Source organism: Sprattus sprattus (assembly GCF_963457725.1).
Source record: "Sprattus sprattus genome assembly, chromosome: 12".
NCBI classification, from domain to species: Eukaryota; Metazoa; Chordata; class Actinopteri; order Clupeiformes; family Clupeidae; genus Sprattus; species Sprattus sprattus.
Window position 1 is genome coordinate 4,379,289 of NC_137910.1, and position 24,734 is coordinate 4,404,022.

Below are 24,734 nucleotides of genomic sequence, written 5' to 3' on the forward strand. Positions count from 1 at the left end.
GAAGTATGGTGGCAGATCTTTGATGTGTGGGCTGTTTTTCTTCCAAAGGCCCTGGACATCTTGTTGGGATACATGGTATCATGGACTCCATCAAATACCAGCAGATATTAAATGAAAACCTAAAAGCCTCTGCCAGGAAGCTTAAAATGGGCAGTGGTTGGACCTTCCAGCAGGACCAAAGCAAAGCACAACTCAAAATCTACACAAAAATGGTTCAACGACCGCAGATTAAAGGTTTTGCTATGGCCATCACAGTCCCCTGACCTAAACCCCATTGAAAATGTGTGGGATGAGCTGAAGAGGAGAGTCCACAACCTCGGAATCTGAAGGATCAGAAGAGATGCTGTATGGAGGAATGGTCTCAGATCCCATGCCATTGTTCACCAACCTCATCACACACCATAGGAGAATATTTTGAAAGAAAGATCATGAGGATAAACCAAAAAGATTTTTTTTCGCATCTCACTTTGCAAATTTTTACTAAGGGGTGCCAATCATTCTGGAGGGCTCTGTTCCTATTTCCTTCTTAATTCTTTATTTTTCTCTTTAATATACAACTTCCGCATCTCTTACATTTCCTTTTCTGTGTCATGTCTTTTAATCACTCTATCATTATTACTCCATCACACTGTCACTTGATCACCATCTCTATCACTACCACCCACCACTACCAATATCACTGTCTGTCTGTTTTTTTATTACATTCTGTCTGTCAGTTTTTTTATTACATTCTCTCTATCTTAATATCTAAAGATGTGTGTGTGTGTGTGTGTGTGTGTGTGTGTGTGTGGCCAAGGAGCGTGTATAACCCTAGTTAAGAGTGAATAGAGTGAACATGGCGAGCATGCCAAGTCTTTTTGTCTTGTACCATTGTTGGAGGTGGCAGAATATCTGTTGGGTATCTAAAGGACCGAGATCTTCCATTGTACTCTGTCTTTGTCTCTGACAGCCACCCCCCCCCCCCCCCCACCCCTTCTCTCCCTCTCTTTACCTTTCCTTCTCCCTCTCTCTCTCTTCCCCCCATTTTCTCTCACTTCCCTCCTCTCCCTCTGTGAGTTAATTAGGAGAGATCTGCAGGGATTAGACAGACAGGCTCATGTTAAAACAAGCCTCCTCAAAGGCATTGTGTCTCTCCCTCGCTGCTTAATTGGCTCTGAAGGCTGGCGTGGTAGTGCAGCAGTGTGTGTGTGTGTGTGTGTGTGTGTGTGTGTGTGTGTGTGTGTGTGTGTGTGTGTGTGTGTGTGTGTGTGTGTGTGTGTGTGTGTGTGTGTGTGTGTGTGTGTGTGTGTGTGTGGCGTGGTAGTGCAGCAGCCACCACTGAGCTTACATAACCATACTATTGCGGACGTTGCTCTCGGATAGGTTTATGTCAGGAACGGACACTCCACTCCCACACACACACACACACACACACACACATACACACCTGGTGCCTAAGGACCTACTGCACGGAGCTCTGGGTACGATGTGGGAGTTTGGCTGCAGGTTGCTGAAATACTTTAAACTCAACAGAGAATTTGCCAAGCAAATACCCAAGAATATAAAGCTGACCGGGGATCAGATTTGTGTGTCCTCACTGATCATGAAATGAAAGCTCGTGCTGATCTGAGAGCAACACGCTCCCTGCTCTGCACATGTGTGTGTGTGTGTGTGTGTGTGTGTGTGTGTGTGTGTGTGTGTGTGTGTGTGTGTGTGTGTCCTCACTGATCATGAAATGAAAGCTTGTGCTGATCTGAGAGCAACACGCTCCCCGCTCTGCACATGTGTGTGTGTGTGTGTGTGTGTGTGTGTGTGTGTGTGTGTGTGTGTGTGTGTGTGTGTGTGTGTCCTCACTGATCATGAAATGAAAGCTCGTGCTGATCTGAGAGCAGCGCTCCCTGTTTCTCCTTTACTGCCTGAATGCTATCTCCATCACTCATCAGTTCTCCCAGCCCAAAATGTGTGTGTTAGATGGATAGAGAGAGAGAGAGAGTGTGTGTGTGTGTGTTTGTGTGTGTATGTGTGTGTGTGTGTTTGTGTGTGTGTGTGTGTGTGTGTCTGTGTGTGTGTGTATGTGTGTGTGTGTCTGTGTGTGTGTGTATGTGTGTGTGTGTGTGTGTGTGTGTGTGTGTGTGTGTGTGTGTGTGTGTGTGTGTGTGTGTGTGTGTGTGTGTGTGTGTGTGTGTGTGTGTATGTGTGCGTCCATGCTCTTTCCCATCAGATCCTGCAGCATCAGGCTGACACATGGTCACAAGCTCCTCCATTGTGTATTGTGTGCACGAGGGTGTGCGTGTCTGTGAGAGTGTTTGCGTGACAGAGTGTGTGTGTGTGTCTGCGAGGGTGTTTGCGTGACAGAGAGTGTGTGACCTGACAGGAGAAAGGCGGCCACGGTTTGCCCCCTACGGTGAGTTAGAACTCCCCCACACCTCCCCGTATCAAATGAGATACAATGCAATCTAGAATGTGCCCCTGATCTTTCAATACAAAGTGTGTGGGTATGCGTGTGTGTGTGTGTATGCGTGTGTGTGTGTGTGTGTGTGTGTGTGTGTGTGTGTGTGTGTGTGTGTGTGTGTGTGTGTCTGTATGCGTGTGTGTGTGTGTGTGTGCGTGTGTGTGTGTGTGTGTGTGTGTCTGTATGCGTGTGTGTGTGTGCGTGTGTGCGTGTATGCGTGTCTGGAGGAGGATGGAGATCCTTCTCTGTGAAAGGACAGTGAAAATGTCAGTGCTCAGAAACAACAGCTGCCCCTCGGACATGCAGGAGTGAAGGTGATTGGAGACTGTATTGTTGGCTCTGCACTGCCACCTGTCTGTGAAGCTGGGTTATAGCCGTGGCCATTTTAAAATCAAAAGGCGCTGATAGTTACAATAGATTAGGGACTGATAACTTTTCCGACAACCGACACCAAATCAGACAGCAATTCTCAACAGTACGTGTCTGAGCAGTGGTTTAGCTGCAAGAGTTAGTCATGTTTTCATCACACCTTTTATAACATTTCAAAATTCCCTTATGGTTTTTATTCCCTATGAATTTCTTTTTAAATTGCGGTTATGACGGACATATCATTTGTTTGTATTACCGGCTGACGTGAGCCTCTCTTCTCTCGTGTGTGTGTGTGTGTGTCTCCTGCAGGTGGACAACGCTAAAGTGCTTCACTACGTGGGCGCCGGCGTGGCCTTCCCCACCAGCATGCTGTTCGTGTGCCTGCAGTCGGCGCTCACCTACCGGCTGGCCAAGACGCAGGGCGAGTACAGCGTCGGCCACCTGCGCCTGGCCATGAGTCTGGTGGCCCTGATCTCTCTGGTGCTCAGTATCCTTCTCAGACCACGTCAAGGGCTCCGCTCTCAGCCAGCTAATGTGACCACCAAAGTCAGTCAAAAAGGCGTAAATGGGGGGGGCACTGTGGCGCAAGCCGATAAGCCCCCCATCCACAGTCTTCTTTGCCCGCGGGGACACAGGTTTGACCACGTTGTTGTGTAATGGAAGCTTCTAATGGGCTCAGGTCTCAGCCTGTTGTGAATTTTAATTAATTGAAGATTCGTTTATTAAAAGTAGATTCAATAATTATTTGAAGATAAGGGTAAACTAACTTGATTTATGTGGTTCAGTTTGAGAGCAGTTAATAGAAATGTTTAAATGATCTCTCTGGTGCTCAGTATCCTTCTCAGACCACGTCAAGGGCTCAGGTCTCAGCCAGCTAATGTGACCACCAACGTCAGTAGATCAGTCGTATATGAGTCCCATGCTGGCAGCCCACATCTGGAGTATAGGCTCTGTTATTGAACACTGGAGGTCATTATTTTGTATTCATAAGGTGGCAGAAAAAACAATACAAAAGACACATATCTACCCTTCTCAGACCACGTTGTTGTGTAATGGAAGCTTCTAATGATGGTCAAACGGTTCTCTTTTTTTGATAAGGAATACTTTACTCTCCAATATGAAGCAATATTTACAAAGAAGAAGAATTTCTAATTTAATAGGTTCGTTAAAAAAGGCAGGTTCATGTGACTAGCAACTTCACTTACTGAATCAAACTAAAAACTGACGAGAACATTCTCACACATCACTTCCTGCACTTCAGAATAAAGGTATCTCCTTTCAAGTTAGAACACCTTCAGATTGATATCAAATTACCATCATTAACAGATAAAGTAACTCTAAAGTTTACTGTAAATAAAGCATTTCAACATTTCTATTAACTGCTCTCAAACTAAACCACATAAATCAAGTTAGTTTACCCTTACCTTCAATTCATTATTTTATCTACTTTTAATAAACTAATCTCCAATGAATAATAATTCACAACACACGTCAAGGGCTCAGGTCTCAGCCAGCTAATGTGACCACCAAAGTCAGTCGAACAGTCCTAAATGAGTCACATGCTGGCAGCCAACATCTGGAGTGTAGGGTCTGTTTTGATAGAACACTGGAGGTCATTATTTTGTATTCATAAGGTAGCAAAAAAAAAACATTACAAAAGACACATATCTACCAATAATAATTCGAACTACGATAAAGAGAAGCGGGTAGTGGAGCAAGCAGGATGCTGTAATGGACATTGTGAGGAGATTCATATCTATATTTATTGGTTGAAGTTTCTAAAGTTACACAAAATAGAAGTTATAACCAACCACCAGCTGTGTGAAGATGTGCTGGTCACGGCACAAGAGCACATTCATTGCATTGAAATAGCTTTCAAAAGTATGTTGCAATGGGTTTAATTGTGTCCTGCTGAAAATGCCCTACAGTGTTTTACAGTGTGGAAAAGTGCACCCCAGGTCTACATCAAGACCTGCTCTACGCAGTTGTAGTACTTAACTCCCCCCTCTAGGTGGCGTCTTCTTCGTCCAGGAGAGCTATGCGCTGCAGCACGCGTCGGCCATCTTCGAGTGGGTCTTCTGTGTCATCATCATGCTCTTCTACGGCACGTTCGCCTTCGAGTTCGCCGGCATGTCCGGCAACACCATGATGGTCCTGGCACGCGGCGGAGCCTTGGGGCCCAGAGGGCGGGAGCACAAGATGGAGAACCACCAACCAGAGAGCATGTCCGTGCTGTAGCCGTGGAGACGGAGGCCACCGGGCTGGCCCTCGACCAATCACAGTGAGGCTAGGAGAGGGGGAGGAGAGTGTCGGCAGCAGCAGCAGGCCAGTGGCCACTCCTCTCACCGTCCACCTCTCCCCCGAGTCTTGTCGTCACTTCTCGCCAAAGAACTCTCCGCAGAACTTGCACACGGCGGAGAGACCAAAGACTTTTTTTTGCTTTTGTTTGTTTTTGTCTTTTGGTTATTTCTGGTTTTGTGTTCTGACCTCAGTCCCTCTGGAGGCGTGGAGACCCACGGGACCCAGTGTTGCTGGACGACAGCCACAGGTGCAGGGGCGTCACATAACCTTCACATGACCTTCACATGACCTTCACATGACCCCCAGAGCTGTCACTGGGCTGCAGGCTGATAGAAGACTCTGCAGCTGGAAGGGAAACACATACATACATACATACATACATGCAAACATACAAACGTACATACATACATACATACATACACACATACACACATACATACACACACATACACACACACACACACATACATACATCATACATACATACATACACACACACACACACACACACACACACACACACACACACACACACACACATACACACACACATACATACATACATTCATACATACATGCATACATGATACTATACGCAAACTGGCAAAATTGACTGGCAAACTACCATATATGCACTATTGTGAACACAGACACAGGCACACACAGGCATACATACACACACACACACACACAGACAGACACACACAGGCATACATACACACACACACAGACACAGACACACACAGGCATACATACACACATGCACGCATCTTCACTCGAAAACAGAAGACCAGCTTCATCAGCCCCTCTTGGGCAAACAGGGCCAGTAGAAAACCCACAGTGCCGTGCCTGAAAAAGACCTCCGCTTATTTTGAGTTGCCTTTTATACTTCACGGGACCCTGCTCTGTTCCCTGGACTCCATGGCCCGTGGTCATGCTTCACACACACCTTGGATTGGTCCCCTTTAAACGCCTGTGCATATGAGAGACTGCCATTGTGCCTTAGCCTTTCTGGACCAAACCCAGGCCACACTCATATGAGAGGACGCTGTTGGGAGTAATTATTGACTGTTGCTTTCATTAGTGAGACTGAAGCTCGTATATCTTTATTTACCACAGCTGCGTACAAGCTAAGAGCCGGGTCCGTGGAGGCCACCTCGCGCAGCGGGCTGGAAACGAACGGAAGCCTAGCCTCGTTAAGCCACTTCAAAGGCCATCCGAAATGTGTTTGGTTGTTTCGAGGCAGGGGGCCTTCAACGAGACTGTGCCCAGAGTGTTTTAAAGCCAGCGTTGGGAGAGTTTCCTCTCTTTTTGCCACTCTTCCCGCAGACATGAAAAAATGGATGACGGAAGGTGAATGTAGAGGAGGACTGTGAAGGGGTATCTCTGTGCCATGTACACCAGGATACAGCTCCGCTCTACCTGTGCGCTCGTGCACTGTACACATCAGGACACCTGTGCAGATCTGTATCAGTGCCTTGCAGCCCCGAGCTATGAGCTCGAGGCTGAGGTCATTAAAATATGTCTGATGTTGCTCCTTATCCATGCTCCTTCTGTTGTGTGCCCACCACAGCCGAAGCAGCAATATCAGATTAATCTGCCAACGAAACCAAGAATTCGAGAACTTAGTCACTTGGTGTCAGTTTGGTCGGGGAGGATTTAATTCTACCAGATTGTGTCAGTCAGTATTTCAGTTAAGGTGTTTTTTTTTGTTTTTTTTTAATACATAAAACAGGAGTGCCCGCCCCCTTGTGGCCAGTTTCATTTATGCAAAGACCTTAAACTGTTGTGTATTTTTAGTCATTCATTATATGACTCGCTGGTTTTACAGTGCTCTCAGAGTTACTGCTTTATTTCAAATGTGCAGCAGGCTGCACTCTGTTCCCTCTACCCAGTCAGTCACAGTCCTTAAATGAGACAAATCAGGATGTGACATATCCCTCTCGTAGCATCGCTACAATATCTCTTTTAGAAAGTGACCTTTTCAAAACACGATCTCTCAGTATAACCTCACCGAAGAGGAACGAATAGAAGGAACATGTCATTCTGACCCCATGGCTCCAGCACAGACTGAAAACCCTCTTTTCTGGTCGTAATTAATCGACATTACCTTTGTGTGCTGGCGACGGTGTCTCCCCGGTGGGCCTTATTAGCCAGACAGTCTGACGCGCTCACTGGGTCATATCCGGACCGGTTGGGGAGCGCGAGTCAGGTGGCGTCTGGAAAAGCCTTCCCCAGTGCCATAAGCATCTGTCTGCCTTTCTCTGGTCTCTGCGTCCCAGCTCAGTGTGGTTACTCACGTCAGTTTGTCCAGTAATGGCCAGTGACTATTTTCTACTCTCAGGAGATTACATCACCAGCTTTTCCATTAATCCGTTGAAAGAATTCATGTTCGACGTTTCAAAATAATATATATTTTTGTTATAATGGGAGATATGTGTAATGCTGAGTGACAGGTGGAAATAGGATGAATATTGTCTGACTGCTTATGTGTTATATGACCTTAAGGTGCGGTAAAAACAGTGAGAGATGAGAACTGAATGGGTGTCTGGAGCGCAGCTTTTTGACATGTGTCAGAGTCTTTTACAAGAAGGGCTTCTGAAGGGTTTAGGACGCTCGTGTTAATATTTTTGTCCACCAAAGAAATCTATCCTTATTCTCTCTGTCTCATAGTTCAAGAGATATTCTGTCTTGTTTTCCTGTGTTTATTTCATGTTTGTTTGTTGTTGTTGTTTGTTTCAATGGTAAGCGTTATCTTCTGGTTGGCTGGCTGCTAAAAGTGTTATTGCCTAAGCCCTCAAGCTGCTCCCAGCATTCCTCTATAGAAAGGAATTGATTGACACTCTGCACTCTCTAATCAGTGACAGCGCTCACTCAAAACATCTCTGGTGACCTTTAGATGGCCATGCCACAGTGTGTTCCGTCAGACTGAAACATTTCACCCAGTAAAAACTCAACCAAATTCACCTTCTCCAGGAATCACTAACTCTCTCTCTCTCTCTCTCTCTCTCTCTCTCGCTCTCTCTCTCTCTCTCTCTCTCTCTCCTTCAATCTTGGCTAAATGGTTTCAAATAGAAATGTATTTTTTTTGTATCTGGCTGTCGGGTTTGCTCACGAAGGGTCAAAGTTTATCATTGGAACACTCTGTCCCCTGGGTGGGGACGTGAACTGCACAGCCTAAGTCAACATGTAACGGCTGACCACCACCATGTGCCTTTGTTTCTGTTGTTTGAAAACCAATCCAAAGACTGACCAGAGCGGAGAGCTGAACGCAGAGGCCAGTTTAAATGTACTGTCTGTCTATTTGCCTTAAGTTCAGATAATAAATCGTGTTCACATTTGCAACAGCATGGCGTGTCTTTCATTGTACTTGGGCCTTAACAGACTGGCCGATTTTTAACAAACTTGCCAATAACCAACGTAGCTACGCTATTTAGTTATTGTAATCTTTTAATTTGTCCTAACGCTTGTCCTATCATTATATTTGTTAGATTCACTACTGATATGTGATATGATATGTAAGTGTATGAGGCATATCTAGTATGTTATATTTATTTTGTAAGTTTTAACCTAATAGTCATTGATGCCCAAAAATGTTGTATTTGGTATAGGCTAACTTTTTGTATGCAGAGAATGAATTAAATGATGCAAAAGAATGAGAGACATTATGTAAGACAAACTTCATGAAACGTGCAAATGTTGGTCTTAAAATTTTAATTGCTTCAAATTATTTACATAGTAAAGCTACTTAATGAATTGTTTAGACTGAGAGTGCATTCTCAAACAAATTAGACAGTGATAAGACAGGAGAGGTGTCAGCGAAAGACCTGCAACTGCACCACAGCAGAAAGTTAAGACAAAAGTAGTTCAACCGGCACATCCCAGGTGTTGTTCATGGCTCTGTTGTCTTGTCAAAGAGGTTCATGATGGCACGTACACATTCACACGCTCACACACACACAGACACACACACACACACACACACACACACACACACACACAGACACACACACACACACACTTTAAGATGATCGCTGGGCTGTGGACCACAGTGCAACAATGATCCCTACGCAGGACATTTAAGACATCAATATGTATCAAATATATATTTTTGGAATATATTGCATTCCAATAAATTCCATTTCCATGTAGCCAGGACACAGTCTATACATGTAAACAGGCAAGCTTGCACGTTTTTTCATCAAGACAGGATGAACAACAGCCCGACATTGCCTTCATAAAACCAAAAAAAAGGTTATGATGACATGAAAATGAACAAGGGCATTATATGTTGATTCAAACTGACACATACTGTATGCTCTAGTACATGGCTTACATGGATTGTGAAACATTCAAAAACACGTTATGCTGATAAAAGAAATATAGATGTTCAAAAAGCGTCATTCCATGCTTTGAAATGTAAAGCCACTAAATCATTAAAATAAAAATCACCTCCACTTCAAACCTCATGCTTCGCAATAACCTAGGCGTATATGACAAAATACTGATGCAGTCACAATCATCAAGCCATAATGTAAGGAAGAGATCGCAATGAGCAGCTATTTAAATGAGTTGAAACAGGCTGCAGCAATGATTAACATTGATTTACATAATGTTGTGAACAGGAATGGTACAGCTTGACCACAATGGCTTCTTAGTCAGTCTGAGAGGTGTAAACGGCACAGAGCTGAATTATTTGAAAAGGATGAATACAAATCAGCAAGACAAAGTGACACAGCCTCTTTGAGCATCTAGTTTTGTGCGTGTGGAAAACTCACGTTTTTGCAGAAGGCCCTTTGGAAAAAAGATAACAGCAAACCGAACAAAAAACGAATCTGTTCTTCAAAAAAGACACTTGATGACCTGAATTGACTGTTGTTTATGGGCCAGTCTGGTTAGTGATAAACAACGGTTGAAGGATTACCATGACTTTGACATGCAGAGGTCCACCTCAACGTCATCGGTTTAGAAAGACAAATAGTTAACACTCCCTTAACCCAAAATAGCATGGTATGTCTTCACAAGATTATGTTTATTTACACTCTGCTACACTCATATCATACACTCAGAGAACCATCTTGTCAGTATATAGTCATTTAAGTTATACTATATCTTATCTTTTTATCATACATGACTTGAGTCCTTAACCTTTCTAAAATAAAACATCAAGCCCATTGCCAGTGCTATAGCACCAATAGGCTGTACAATATTACAACAGCCTACTCCCTGGAACAACAATTGGGACGGAAGGTAATGTGGCCGTGCTGATCAGACTTTGGGCCATGTTGATTACTTCAATGGATCCAGTTTTCAGCGACATCAAAAAAGTGGCCTTATGGTTTGAGGTTTAAGTTGCAGTGTTGATTTAAGATATTATTTATGTTGCAGTTGCAGTTGTAGCTTTTGCTGATTCAGTTGAAAACCAACTTCTAACTTCAGAGAAAGGACGTATTTAGGGCGTAACTGTATTTTTAAAACAAAATGAAGACATTTGTTTGATGATTTTGATAAGGAAAAGAAAACCACCGTGTTTCTCCTCACTCTCATCTCTGACTGGTGTTGTATGTCAAAGAAATCAAGAGAGAGAGAGAGAGCAAGAATGGTGAAAAAGACCACGTCCTCCAAATGTCCTTACTCCTGTGTCACAAGTTGTATTTTGTGTTAACAGAACAAATGCCTCTCTAGAACTTCAAGGCTTTAGGGACCTCCCAGGCAAACTCGTCTCTGCCAAAATGGCCGTAGCAGGCAGTTTTCTGGTAGATTGGCCTCTTCATATCCAGCTCTCTGTCAATAGTTTTTAAGAACGGGAAAATGACGAGTTAAGTTAGGTCTAGTTAAGACTAGTTAACTTGATAATTATTGTTAAGTAAGTCTAAAATTGTTAAGTAAGTGTACAATTTTGACAGATGACAAAGCGACTTTGAACCTACGATGTGTACTGGAATATAGTATACACCTCCATCAGAAAATGTTTGTATAACTGTATAACTTGTATAACTGTATAACTTACCGGACAATTACACCAGGCCGAAGGTCGAAGTTCTTGTTGACAATACGGAGGAGCTCTTGTTCACTCTTCTGTGAGGAGCCGTAGGTGAAGACGGAGATGGACAGGGGATGGGCCACTCCGATGGCGTAGGACACCTGAGACATGACCAAATGAGCAAATGTCAATATGACACTGACGATGGCTTAGGCCGAAACGCGTCTGGAGATAAACTGGTCTAAATAGCAATGAGAAAAAGCTTGAGAGTGCGGTTTTATTCTACTCAAAGTTAACATTCTTGTACGTGCACCCCGGAATCGCATTTATTTTTTGGAAGCAGAGCGCCATTGGAATTTGGATTTGCGCCATTGGAAATTGCATTTTGATAGATCTATTACAAATACTCTTATAATGAATTGTGGGGTTCTACTGCGACTGCCACTGTGTCATCCTGACAGTAAGCAAACATAAGTCTCCATCATGTGTTTCAGTGTGTATGCTATCTTTAAGAAATGCATCAATTGTATAAAAATGGCAATATACCTGCACCAGCACCCGTCTGCAGAGCTTGGCTTTGACCAGGGATTTGGCCACCCATCTAGCGGCGTACGCAGCAGAGCGGTCCACCTTTGTGTAGTCCTTCCCAGAGAAAGCTCCCCCACCATGAGCCCCCCATCCCCCATATGTGTCCACAATGATCTTCCTTCCAGTCACACCGGCATCACCCTGCAAGAGCCGACGAGGGCACGACATCAGACCAGAGTTGTAGTGGTGCAAACGTTTTTCTGGTTGGTTTTAACCTCGTGTTTTTATTAATGTTGTTGTAAGAGATTTCAAACCTAGCTTCAGCTTTTCTCCTAAATTCTTTCATTTCTGCTCGGCTAGCCCGGCCAAACTGTGGTGAGCCGATGCAATCAACTGCGGATCTCACGGTCGAGCCAGAGAGGGATGGATAGTAAGATATGAACATCTCATAACTCACCTGAGGACCTCCGATCACAAAGCGGCCACTGGGCTGCAGATGGTAGATGGTGTGCTCGTCCAGGTACTTAGCGGGCACCACGGCCTTGATGACCTTCTCCTTCAGGATCTTCTTCTGGTCCTCCAGTGAGATGTTATCGTCGTGTTGCACAGAGACCACAACTGTGTGGACGCGCTGAGGGATGACGGCGCCCTTGTCCGTTTTGTAGTGTACTGTCACCTGCAGAAGCAGAGAAAAAAATCAGATTGTGTGTTACCGTCAGCTTTAAAACACTTCAAAGAAGCCACGTAGTAAAGCTGAAATGGAATGGCTGGAATGGCCAGGTTAGGAGAATGAAAGGGTGCAGTGGAACATAATGTCAAATGACGAATATAATACGAACGTCTCTGTTTCTGTGTCCCTACTTTAGGACTTTAGGACACAACACATTCCGAATACTGTGTGTGTGTGTGTGCTGCAGAACATGAGAGGCTTCCCACCCCACCCATCCCCACTGCCTACTGCTATTCGGAGAATGTTCAGAAACTCCAAAATAGCTCAGGAGTCTCGGCTTTCCGAGTCGATACTTTGAATGAATCTCTTGCATTTTTCCAGAGAGCAGAGCGTGAACGTCGGTGGGGATCCTACAATGTGGCTTTCCCATGGCGCAGTTCCAGGAACAGGTGAATACGGAACACCCTGTGCTCATCATGTGGCTCTACTACGCTGATTACACACTCACACAACCTACCGCTTTGTTTAAGCCAGCCAGGGCATGGAAAGCACAAATCTGTGGACGAATCTGATTCTACAGTAGAGGACCTCCCTTCATTTCTGTCCAACAGTAGTTCCATAGTTCATTTTTTTCAGACCCTTATGCAGGTTAGGTACTTAATTGATCAAGTACTAGCAGTGAACATCAATGATTTGTAAAAAGCACTCATAAGACTGTTATCATGCTTTTAAAATGAAAAACCTAGGTTGTAAATCAGACTCTTCTTAGAAAAAAACCACGTGAACATTTTTATGTCTTCCTCATCCATCACACGGGTTGCTGCTGTGTAGAACCTGTTTTAGCATGCAGTTGATTGAATGTTTCCTCAACATACCGCTACAGTCATATACATTCCCCTGTTCAAGACCATTGAATTTATATGCTCAGTATACTACAGGTCAAGTACTAAGCAGACCCAGTGCGGTGTCTTACAGAGGTATCTTGCTTACAAAGGCATCTTGGGCAGTAATTGAACCCAGGTCAGATGTTTAGAAGGCCTCAATGCTAACCACTTTACCTCAAACACAGATAACTTAGCCTCATTCATATTCAATGGGAACATTTACAAGCACACTACAGAGCATTGGGACGGACCGGAATATTGTGAAAACCGTGGGAATTAAAAAGGCGCCAAATATTACCAAAATAAAATAAACACTTAAGAAGATCAACTCCTTGCTTGTGCAATCACATAATAATAATGATAATAATAATAATAATACAACTTCAGAAGAGCAATATGCTTGTGCAAATCATATAATAAGTTTCAGAAATGCATTTGGAAAGATCTCCCCTCAGAGTGCCTGAACTCAGTATTTTATTGAACCAAAAAAAAAAAACAGCATTAGAGCTGTTGATGTGGAAGTGCCTGACGTGGGTGAATTTGGGGTGCTGTGAAATCACCTGGGTCTTAGAGTCAGGACGTAGCCAGGGGACTGTGCCATTGCGTCTGAGCTCGGCCATCTTGGCGTTGAGTTTGTGGGCGAGGACAATAGTCAGGGGCATGCACTCCTCGGTCTCATCTGTGGCGTAGCCAAACATCAGGCCCTGCAGGAGAATTCACACATCAGGACGTCTTTCTTCCTCTAATGTGGTGGGCAAAAAACGAAATGTTCGTGTCATTACCTGGTCTCCAGCTCCAATGTCCTCTTCGCGACGGTCGATATGGACACCTTGGGCGATATCAGGAGACTGCTGTTCCAACGCCACCAACACATTGCAGGTCTTGTAGTCAAACCCTGAAGATAAGGAGAGGGGTTGAATGAGATGAAATGGCAGGATGTAACATAATGTAACGGCTGCAGAAAATACATTTTTCAGCAAAATACTAGATTTATACCAGACAGCAATTGGCTTACCTTTGTCAGAGTTGTCGTAACCAATCTGTTTGATGGCATCTCTCACGACCTTCTGGTAGTCCACGTTAGCACGAGATGTGATCTCACCACAAAGAAGTACCATTCCAGTCTTACAACAAGTCTCTGAAGGGGCAGCAGGAGACACCATTACCAATGGGCCACAGAATACTGATCCTTTGGTCATTTTGTTTTCAAATATCGTATTCTAGGGCCATACTAGAAATATGGTTGAAAATAGCTTCAGACACCAACAATATTTGACATTATTTGGGGCTGATACCCTCGCTCTTTGTTTGTTTACTGAAGCATTAGTTCATGCCCTCCATGTCTTTCCCTCTCTCTGTGACAAACCTACCACAGGCCACCTTGGCATCTGGGTCCTGCTTCAGGTGGGCATCAAGGACTGCGTCACTGATCTGATCACAGATCTTGTCTGAGGAACAAGAGAAAGGGCATTTTAGTCGCTAACAGTACCCATTGAATGCCTTAACACTAAAAGGTCTATATCCCTCGTCCGGGATATTTTTATTTTTGAGTTTTCGTCTTAGAGACATAAAAAGAACAACCATGGAAACATTGAACCCTTTTCTAATATTATTGCTGAGGTCTTCTAGAATAGAATCATATATTCCATTTGTGCATCAATGTTTTTAGTTAAGCAAAATGTACAAAAACATCAAGGCATGTCAGACAACTTAGAAAAGTCTAAAAGGCCTTGGACCTTAGAGTGTTAAAGACAAACGCAAAGAGTGCATTTGAATTCCTTGTTATCTTGCAACTCAAATAAATGTCATTCAGATAAACATGTGGTATCGGTCATTTAGAAAGCAGATACGCATCTTAAAGCTATCATAGGCGTTTGGTGCATAGTCTTCGTCATGGTGTATGTGATGAGCTTCCCTATTTCCCTCTCTCTCTCTCTCTCTTGCTCTCTCTCTCTCTCTCTCTCTCTCTATCCCCCATCTCTGCATGGCCTGACAGCTGAAGCAACAGGTCGCACAAGTTACATCAGAAACAAACAGTAAGGGTGGGGGGGGGAGGTTAGGGTTAGGGTTAGGGTTAGGGAAAAACATTTCAAGTCATTTTTGTTCACCACAAGTGAAATCTATGATGCCGTTTGCAGCATAAGCTGTCAATTTCTAAAGGTCAACACTCCGACCTCGAGGTCCTTTGTACAAATAGCTCCTTTGAGTCGTTTTGCAATCCCTTTTTTCCGACTCTGTCCTTGTGCCACGAGCACATACTGACTGATAAAGAAGGTGAAGTCTGGCAGGTTCCCACACCACACTGCACTATAGCAACACTACACATTAGCACACAGTGTGTCACCAACAACCAGTCAAATTGTCCAGAATATAATTCTGTATGGATGTTTTTGTATGTTGAGTTTGTGTTGATGTATTGACTATTGAATAGTTAGTTGGATAAGAGTACTAGAAACTGTGCTGTGTGGTCAAGTAAGAGCAAGAGTGTGTACATGTGTGTGTGTGTGAGGGGTTTGCAAGCACTAATAAGAAGTCCTCTTTCTTACACTACCCAATCAGAGTGGCGCGACTCAAGCGTGAATGCCATGTGCTTCTGGCGTCTTTTGAGAGAGGGGAGGAGGGAGTTCTGCGTGACACCGGTACGAGAGAGGGAGAGAGAAAAAGCACTGAATGGAATACCAGCAGAGTACTCTGACATACTGAATGTGCTAATACTGTAGCCCCGCTAACCTGCTAACCCAGAGCCAGAGTCAGACCAGTGGATTGGTGACATCTGCACAGCAGCTGCTTACCACTCAGCACACTCTCATGCATGCTCAAGGCTTGGCAAGCTCTGCAATCTGTGTATGACTGACTCATATTTTGAAACTTTTTTTGGCATGTGACTACATTCACCCAGAGACAACCTTAAGTTATATCCGCAGTTGCACTCCAAACCTGTCAGGCTTTGAACCAATCACTCCCTAAACACCTCTCTTTCTCCCTCATCCCACGTCAGACTCAACTTTATTTCCATCGTTGTGTGCACAGTACTATCTAACACTAGCTTGTGAAGACAGCTGTTTGGAAAAAAAAAAAATATTTAGACTGCTATACTCAAAGAGAGACCCGGATAGGCACGGGCCCAGTCAGAAGGTGTTCGGCAGAGGTGTGGACTCACCTGGATGACCCTCGCCCACTGACTCGGAGGTGAACATGAACGACCCATCGTCAGTCATGTCAATCAGTCCATCCATGGAGTTACTCATTGTGCTTGCAGACAGTGAGGGTGAGCCTGGCTTCGGGCTGTTTTTCGTTTTTTTTGTTTGTTAGGTGATGAAAAGTCCTGGACTCCAAAACCACTGGAGTTTCCAAAGGCAAAGCACGACTCTTTATATTCCCCGACCTACTCAGTGCAACCCCTTCAGAGGAGGAGATAATGAGAGAGAGAGAGAGAGAGAGAGAGAGAGAGAGAGTGAGAGAGTGAGAGAGAGAGAGAGAGAGAGTGAGGGGCAGATAGATAGAAAGACCAGAGACTGAGAGAGGGGTCTGCAACTCTACAGCTGGATGACTGACTACTCCACAGAAGTCCAGGTCTCTATCTAAACAGGCTCCTATATATGGCAAGGAGAAAACACTCACTCATACACACACACATTTACACACATATACACAAGCAAGTCATGTGAGCGAATGGGGCAGACCACTTCTGGGGGTGGGGTGGGGGTGGGTGGGGGGGGGAGGGGGGGTAGTTATTGAAGGGAGGGAATTCAAAACTTTTCAGAAACCATGTTAACCCTTTACTCTCTCCTCTGCTCACTTGAGCCAAGATTAGCTGACAGTTTTATGTGTTTGTGTGTGTGTGTGTGTGTGTGTGTGTGTGTGTGTGTGTGTGTGTGTGTGTGAGAGAGAGGGCAGTGGGTGGGACCCTGATGTTTGACCCCTGGTATCAGATAGTGACCCAGAAGTGGAGAATGTACCTGTGGATTTCAGTTTTACTCTATGACCACATTCAACATTCAACACAATGTGCCCAAACACACACTCTCACACACACACACACACACACACACACACACACACACACACACACACACACACACACACACACACACACACACACACACACACACGCACACACACACTAATCCACACTTTTGCATACATACAGACACCAACGTCTTACATACATACACAGACAGAGCTGCTTTAATGTGTTGGAGCAGTCTACTTTAGGGAGTTGAGGGGTCCGGCTATGGAATGTCCCACAACTTGTTTTACGTTTCACTCCAAAATAAAACAATATAGCATCAGCCGGCCACGAATGCTGTGCCATAGAGGATTATGGTAGCTCAGGGTGGGTTATTGGAAGTGGAAAACCAGGGATGAATGGGAGACAGACTGTCGAGGACTTTTTTAGGGGGTGGAAGCGTCCTATTTTGCTTCTCAAAGGGGTGAGAGGAAATCCGAGGAAAGCCGACGTTAGAATGCGAGGGGGAGTGGAGCTGGCTGATTCCGACCTGATTGGTGGAGCCTTTTTCAGCGCTTCTCCTCTGTCTCTTTCGATGGAAGAAGAGTAGGCGTTAGGGCTCGACAAATTAGAAGTTATAGTTGGTCGGGTAATCAGAGTTACCAAATAATGTTTGTTTTTTGGACTTATAGTATAGTATAGTCATTCATAAAACCTTTTGTGCTGTTCCATATGAATCCACAGACCCATAACAATTCTCTGAAAACAAATACAAACATGTGCTTACTCACAAAAGCTCACACATGCACACACTGGGCACTGTAAACATAAGCCATGCACATGGCATAAAGGACTGGTTCTGTGTTCGTAACTAATGACCTCACTTACTCTCATTCAAATATGGCATGATGACATGCAGATCAGAGAAGTAAAGTGCTACAGTAAAGACCCATTAGTTCACATCACACCCCATCTGCAACGTCACACATGAGTTTGTATAAGTGTTTCCAAGCATATCTCTCTCTATCTCTCTATCTATCCGTAACCCAACAGGTAAACTTGTAGATGTTGTCTGTGACTCATAACAACTCATAACAACAGAGATCACATGGTGTGTGTGTGTGTGTGTGTGTGTGTGTGTGTATTGCAAGTGGTTCTGGAGGAAAAGCATGTATATACTGCAAGTCCTCACCATCTGGATCCTGTTACTGCTGAAGAGGAGAGGAGAATTTTAACAAGACCTCAGCAGTGAGCGAAATGCCCTTGCTTCTGTTTCTGAGACGCAAGACACGAACTCAGCTGAAACCTTCGTTTTGAGTCTTTACTTTTACAGATTTAATTCCCATCATGACATTATATTATACTGTCGGTATGGTCATGTTGGCAAACAACTATTAACTACTGTTTTGTTTGTGTGTTTGTTTCTAAAGTGGCAATTTGTCTGGAATATAAATTGGCAAAACCAGTTTCTGGATATTAGACCACAGAAGCTGGTATGTTGGGATTACTAAAACAGTCATGTGTGTGTGTATGAGAGAGAGTGTGTGTGTGTGTGTGTGTTATTGATCATGATTCATGAGCAACCCATATGTCTTTGCATCTTGACATGAATTATTGATTGTCGTGAACAACTGTGTAAAACAATATGTTTCTTGTGAAATGGTATATCATGACAGTCAGACCTCAGCACCAAACCAGTGCCGTCTAGAATCAGGTTCAATGCCACACTATGACCTAACAGGCGGCTCACTGACCTCTGAAGTGAACACCTCTGTTTGTTTTGGCATTTCTTACTCTGGAAATGCAGACAGGGGGGAAAAAAAAATCTTTTCACGACACTCGAAAAAAAAAAATCCCCAAATACTAAGTGGGCGGATCTCCCTGCCCACCATCATAATGTTAATGAGTGACAGAGGGTCAGCTTTTCTGACACAGACGAGATTGCACTGGTCGGATCAGATAATACTGAAATTATCAACAAACCTCTCAGGACAATATCGCCACAGTGTGAAATAGCAAAACATGCTACATCTCTTTTGAAATCATTGAAACTGTGTTGTAATATGGAGTGTTTTTAAAACAGTTGTTTAAAAGATTACAAGTTTTAGTACGCAGACTACAGAGAGAATACACAGAAATCCAGTCATAAGTTAACCATGTCTAGTTTGGCGATACAATTATGCTGTTAGCCCACCGGGCTAATGAGTAGACACCCCATAGCAAATAAAACAGGCCAGAGACGGCAAGAGAGAGAGAGGGAGGGAGAGAGAGAGGGAGGGAGAGAGGGAGGGAGAGAGGGAGAGAGAGACAAAGTGCAAGTATGACTTGAACTGTCACCTGGAGTGATACAGGGTTATCAGCAAGGGGGGATGAAAACAGTCTCTGTTGTTCACTGTGTCATAATCATACATAAAAAAACAATCGCTATCAAAATGAACGCGTTGATTTTTGCTATTACTTTGAAATATTTAACGCGTGAAAACAACATCAACGCAAATAATACAGCTGCCTTGCTTTTGTTATTATTTCTGTTTGTGCAAATGTAATGGTTCAAATATCTGGGGGTATCCAACACACAGCTGACACGGAGCTTAGTTGAGTTCCCAAGGTTGCAAGTTTATTGCACTTCAATTTACAACTTACAAAGGCTGTCCAACTCGCTAGCTCCATCACAGTCTTCGTCTCTGCTTCTCCGCGTCTTCATCCCCATTCCCGTTTCAAAATAAAAGTCCTGTCACATTTTATATATTTCACATTTAAGAAATTGTGCCTTACCAGCTGAAGTCAATTCTGATGGCTTGATGGTTTTATTGGAAATCTGTAGTTCACAAGAGAGATTTTGTCTTCAAGGTTAAAATATGCTATTAAACAATAGTATTTGAATTTAAATATACTTATATAGTATGTGTTGATTCTACATTATGTGATTTTACATTTAAATGTTTATTATCTCAAACTTCAGTCTTAAAAAGAAAACTAGAAATTCACTGCAAATTGTGCGATACATTTGTCAGTGTCTGAAACAAGAGCAATGAGCAAATTCAGATACTTCAAATACTTCAAACTAACTGGGGTTAAAATTGGGGGTGATATTATATATGGCATGTTAATACTCACTGAGGAAGAAATATGAGTTCATCCTAAAGGACTCTGATCTTCACGCCAGGAGGCGGGAGGCCGACCTCGATGACCCTCAAAACTCTGCCCCAAACTTGACTGAACAGGATAAGATAACTATGGAGCATGACAGGTGACAAAAAAAACGTAAACACCCGTCTCTCTCTCTCTCAGGGGCATAACTGAACACCCGTCTCTCTCTCTCTCTCTCTCTCTCTCTCTCTCTCTCTCTCTCTCTCTCTCTCTCTCTCTCTCTCTCAGGGCCATCATTACTAAATGTACTGTATTGTGGGCTTGATTACAAACCAGTCATTTCCAGACCCCGGCTGTCACAGATTAAGCTTGGGCCTCATTGCACTTTTCATTATGAGATTAAGGCTACTGTCCACAGAGTCCGCAGCTACTGCCTTGCGCAAGAGGCGATATTTATGTTTTACATGGTATATCATTTATGAGCACTTGCATTGTTTGATGATTATGTTGATTTTTATTTATTTGATTTGTCTACTGATGACTAATGACAGATAATGACGTATATGGTCATAAATCTTGTGAAAGATGAACTGGATGTTTGAATCTGGTAGACCCTCATGGCATTGAAGGATAACAGTTTGCCTTCTTTCGGGACCTGCAGGGATACTTGGCTTATGTTGTCCTATAAGTGGATAAATGTTATGTAAAATCAAAACAAACTATCAAAAAAAGAGAAATACAAACAAGCTGGTTCGTGTTCATTTAGATGTACACTGCAAAGCCATGCGTGGCAGAGTGCTCCTGTTACTTTACTGTGGGTAAGTACACAAGCGCATGGTTTGGCCCTCTTCCTCTTCCTCTCTTCCTCTGGGGAAAGCCTCACTCCGCAGCCACCCCATTGGCTGACAGGGGCTTAGAGGAGTGAGGAGCAGCAGCCAATAGCAGCCTCGTGCCAGGCTCTTCAGTAGGTGGGGTGGGTTTCCTGTGCCCTGATTGGCTGCCCGGCCTGAACACTCCCCCCCACAGCAGCGGGTCATTGTGAGGGGTGGAGGAGACCTGGTCTCAGCAGGACGAGAGCTGCTCCAAACCTCCAGGATGCAGCTCTGACACGGGATCCAGAACAAGCCAGAAGCCACAAGCCAGAAGCCATCACCTCTTTCCCCTTCTTTATCCTCTCCTGCATCAAGGCACCACGCAAATCAGGAGACAAGGAGTTTGGTGGCTCATCCAAACCAGACAGTTACTGCACTGTAAGTGCACAGAACAGACTCTTTAACTGCAGTGTAGAACATGATCAGCAGCTCCTGAGGCAGGTTGTACTTCCTAAGCTGGCGCAGGAATCAGCCATCACACCAATGAGGGGAAGGCTAACATTTCTCAGTCGCTGTAGTTTGTAACCAGTTACACGTTACATACACAGACTGCCCTGACAACAACAGTGGTCGGTGTGAAGGCTGTGGCCACAGCTGTGTGAAAGGCACATGACACGGGTGTCTAAAAATAATACACGTTTGGGAAAGAGCAGGTGGAGCAGATGTTCATGACAGCCTATACTCTCCCATGTTCGAGAGACGCCAAATTACCAGACTGAGTGTGCAGAGTGCATTGTACCCAAAAAGGGATGCTAGTGCACAATTAGTGATAACGTCATCACTCGCATAATCCAAAACTGGCAGCCAATGCCATTGTTAATGACCTGGAACCATAGATGCAGCTCAGAAAAGTATCTACTGTAGTGTGTGTGTGTGTGTGTGTGTCACTCAGAGCAAATCTGAGCACATTCCATGCTTTTAGTGACCAGAATCATGCCACAGCAAACACTCACAGAGACAGAGAGCAACATTATTATCAAACAAGCCTACTAAAAAATAAAATGGAATCCCTTAGCACAGACATCACCCATGTCTGTCCAATTCACGGAGCACTGCTTTCTCTGTCTTCCTTCCGCTGTCATTAAATTCCTTAAATTTCATCGCCCTAGAAGTCAAGTTGGAGCACAAACAACCACAAGGTCCAAGCACAACATTTGTGGACAGTTTTGCGTCTTAGCGAAATGACAATGACTTCTCTGTCTACGAATAAGCTCATGAAAGAACACACCTGTTCAGCTGACAGGTACTCTCCACTCTGTTTTATTCCTGAGAGGAACAGCCTATTGACAAAGTTATTTTCATTTTTCCAGCTCTTCGCGTTTCACCACAAGGTGTCAATGTGTAAACATATTATATAGTGCCTATAAACATTGCAACATGGACACCTTATATCTCAATGAAGGAGGTAATAACAAATATATAGAGGTACATTTACATTTATTAATTTAGCAGACGTTTTTATTCAAAGCGACTTACAAGGATGTATACACATTTTCACTGATGGCACACTGCACATTAGGAGCAATTAGGGGTTCAGTGTCTTGCACAAGGACGCTTCGACAGGGAATCAAACTAGCAACCTTCTGATTACTAAACGACTTCTCTACCTCCTGTACCACTGTCGCCCCCCCTGGTAACTCATGGCAGGGATCATACAAGAATCACGGCATAAGCTGAAGTTAAGCAGGATCTGTGCAAACATCCCCTATGTGTTCCAATGTATTTCTTTGCAAATAGATTGGTTTCTATAGCAGCTCATACGTAATGGCCTTGTCAAGCTATTGATTTTTTTAATCAGAAAACCAAGGGTTTGTCTTAACCATGGCTGTGTTCACATGTGTCTAGTCTGGCCCAGTTATCGCAGGCTGTGTGTGAGCTATCAGGGTCTCTGGAGTTCATGAGATATGCGGCAGCAGCAAGCATGAACAGCCAACACCAACACACACACACACATAAGTACACACATTTTTGGACACAAGACATAAGGTACACACACAGACACCTAAGTACACGCATACATTCAGACACAAGACATAAGGTACACGCAGACACACACACACACACACACACAGAACCTAATTGTAGAATCAAAGACACACGCACAAAAAGCAAACAAGATACATACTTTTTGTGATTAGGGTGAGAAAACATGTTTTGTGTCTGAAATCATCACATAAACATACTTATGTACTTTTAAATCAGTTGTGTATCTACAATTTGTTTCAGTACTTTACATTATTAAAATACTGACCACTTAAGCGCAATACTCCTGACAAATTGCTTTGGTTATGCAAAACAGAACAAAGCTGCCCAGGATAATATTTTACCACACTCCACCAGTAGATGGCAGATGACTTCAGTAGATGAACAAATGGAGGGCTAAGGAAATTATACAATTATATCCAATATCCAGAGTTAAAAATCAATCATTATGAGCGTGAAATGAAAATAAAAATCCTGATCAGAGACGCCAGTGTGGTACTGGAGTATTTCAAAATCAATAGGATGGTTTGTATACAGCAAAGGTAAGAAAAACATTTCGTTTTTTTCTAACTTGGCCTTCTTTAAAACTGTTTCAGCAATATTTACAGAGGACAGTTGTAGGTGTAATTCAAAGCAAACTGTAGGTGTGGCTGTAGTTTGGTAGAGGGCAAATTGCATGAACCCGTGTGAGCAGGGAGATGATGAGGCTGACGGTGGTCCTGGTCAGACACAGAGGTCCATACCTCATCACCCAGCTACCAGTCTGTCAAATCTATGAATCATTCTACACAATAACAACACAGCACAACACACTAAAACCACCAGTACTTTTACTGGTCATCTGGATTTTCATTTTTTCAAAGGATACATTTACTGTATATTCTACCTGATCAGGTAATCATATTGACAGCATTGAATAATAATCATAGGCGTTTCATTTATGCACAGATAAGAAGAGTAGTGTGCAAGTACCCACGCGCACACACACACCTCCACATTTCCCTCATGCATTTTTTTGGGGGGGGGAAGCTTAAGGAAAGAGCCAGCACATCCTCAATCTAAGGGGTATGAGGAAGTTGGCACAGCCTCTGAAACCAGCTTCTGTATGGGTGGAGGGAATGGGCTCAGCAGTCCTTCACAGACAAAGATATCCATATCTCCATCACCCAGCTACAAGCCTGTCAAATCCCTGAATCATCCTCCAGTATTCAGTGAATAAGCTGCCAACTCTGACTAAAGGTGGAGTCCTAATAAAACTGGTATTGGAGGATAATAGATAGATAGAGTTCAGGTAAATTATGGCAAACTGAAGTGCAGTGCATTTAATCTATGTTGGAGACAAAATAGTTTTTGTCTGTTAACACTTGTGTCCACTTATTCAGGTTTTCTCCTCCATATTAGAAAAGTCATCTAATTTATCTGCAGGTTAAAGGTTAAGTATGCACATCTTTACTCTAAGAAGTATGAGGAAGTTGGCACAAGTTCTGGGTATATGGTTGGTGGTCTTTCACGGGCAATCTCCAACACCACGCAGCCAGTCGCTCAATCCCGTTGTGAAATGGCTTAATTCTCCCACCAGAGATGATAATTCTGTTTCATAATGGTTATTCGTTTATAGGTTTTGACAGAGGAATGGCTGACGCTAAACTTTTAGACAAAGATAAAAGGTACCAC

At 43.6% G+C, this 24,734-nt stretch overlaps 1 protein-coding gene and 1 pseudogene across 2 annotated transcripts in view; one reads left to right on the forward strand and one right to left on the reverse strand.

Moving 5' to 3' along the window:
• Nucleotides 1-5,038, forward strand: part of LOC308373374 (transmembrane protein 150A-like) — a 56,781-nt pseudogene extending 51,743 nt beyond the window's left edge. Inside the window, exons 6-7 of the transcript in view lie at nt 3,110-3,287; nt 4,812-5,038. The product of the transcript in view is annotated as a transmembrane protein 150A-like (transcript). The remainder of the gene's footprint in view (nt 1-3,109; nt 3,288-4,811) is intronic.
• Nucleotides 5,039-11,107: 6,069 nt separating this feature from the next.
• Nucleotides 11,108-16,414, reverse strand: LOC308373143 (S-adenosylmethionine synthase-like; the record flags this gene model as incomplete). Its single annotated transcript, XM_080848560.1, has 8 exons — nt 11,108-11,245; nt 11,631-11,813; nt 12,070-12,288; nt 13,727-13,870; nt 13,949-14,061; nt 14,182-14,304; nt 14,537-14,614; nt 16,327-16,414. The coding sequence occupies 8 exons, from the start codon at nt 16,412-16,414 to the stop codon at nt 11,108-11,110; spliced, it is 1,086 nt and encodes a 361-aa protein (XP_080704686.1).
• Nucleotides 16,415-24,734: the final 8,320 nt, after the last annotated feature.